Source organism: Diaphorina citri, unplaced genomic scaffold (assembly GCF_000475195.1).
Source record: "Diaphorina citri unplaced genomic scaffold, Diaci psyllid genome assembly version 1.1 scaffold18166, whole genome shotgun sequence".
Taxonomy (NCBI): domain Eukaryota; kingdom Metazoa; phylum Arthropoda; class Insecta; order Hemiptera; family Psyllidae; genus Diaphorina; species Diaphorina citri.
In genome coordinates this window covers 9,713-10,809 of record NW_007395520.1, presented here as the reverse complement: position 1 = coordinate 10,809, position 1,097 = coordinate 9,713, and the positions used below count along the sequence as shown (strand labels likewise).

The following is a 1,097-nucleotide window of genomic DNA, read 5'->3' as shown; positions in this document are numbered from 1 at the left end:
GGCTGTACCCTGGCTTGTGATGCTACACTGCTACAAGGCAACTGTATTGTCAATGAGAGCATGCTTACTGGTAAGTTATTGGTGAATCAAAGGCTTGGGAACTAGTCTAATAACACCCATATTTATGAACAAAATGCTGGCTCTTAAGTTCGTGCTAAGCATAATCTCAAGGCATTTGATTGGTCAATTTTGACTTGAGACTGATCTAAGAACGATCATTCTTGTTCATAAATACGAGTGTAAGAGCCGTATTTATGAAGAAAAATGCTCTCAAGCTGCACTAAATCATTGACTCCCCAGCCTTGTTAGTCTTCAAGTTCATGGTGCTCTATTCATTATGTGAATTCTTTTCCACCATGATCCTCTATACTATTGACAGCAACTTGACGGACTTTGAATTTCTCTACATCGACATTGCTCTAGTTGTCAACTTTGCTTTCTTCTTTGGCAGGAATCACGCTTTCTCTGGTCCTCTCACTTCCGAGACACCGTTGAATAGTCTCTTCTCTTACGTTACTCTGTTGTCTGGGCGGGCTTTATCCTCAACAGATTAGGTTGGTTCTCGGAACAGCTTGATTCGTATAAGCTTACCTCAAATTTTACCCCTACACCTAAACATCAAGGTGGGCTCTTTGTGAGCTCATAGCTCTGTTAGAGAGCTCGAAGATTGGCGATCTTCAGTAGGTTTTCGGAGCAGATTCCTCCATCCTGTACTTCTCTCTTCCATTTCGGGAAAATATCTTTGTTTTCAGGCGAAAGTGTCCCGGTCATGAAAACAGCCCTGCCGTCTCAGAGTGACTTCTACAACGAGAAGGAAGATGTGAACCATACACTGTACTGTGGTACCGTTATACTCCAGGCGCGATACCATGGGGATGAATATCTTCACGCAGTTGTTATCAGGACAGGTGAGCAGTTCCTGGACTCTCTCAGAAGTTATAACATTAAAATCAGAAGTTTATTGTTAGTAGAATTCAGTCCAAGTTTCCAGTCCTTTTTGGATGCGGATTGGATAATAGTGTTATTGGATGCCAAAAGAGATTTGATTCCAATTGCATAGGACATTAGACTCGTAACTCTGGGACTGCGGTTCGAAT

At 42.1% G+C, this 1,097-nt stretch overlaps 1 protein-coding gene across 1 annotated transcript in view; it reads left to right on the top strand.

Annotated features, from left to right (window-relative positions):
• Positions 1 to 6: 6 nt before the first annotated feature.
• LOC103523254 (probable cation-transporting ATPase 13A3) overlaps positions 7 to 1,097 on the top strand; it is a gene marked incomplete at its 3' end in the record, with an annotated part of 10,217 nt that continues 9,126 nt past the window's right edge. Inside the window, exons 1-2 of the mRNA XM_026832913.1 lie at positions 7 to 70; positions 753 to 956. Of these exons, the coding sequence (XP_026688714.1) occupies positions 61 to 70; positions 753 to 956 (214 nt within the window). The remainder of the gene's footprint in view (positions 71 to 752; positions 957 to 1,097) is intronic.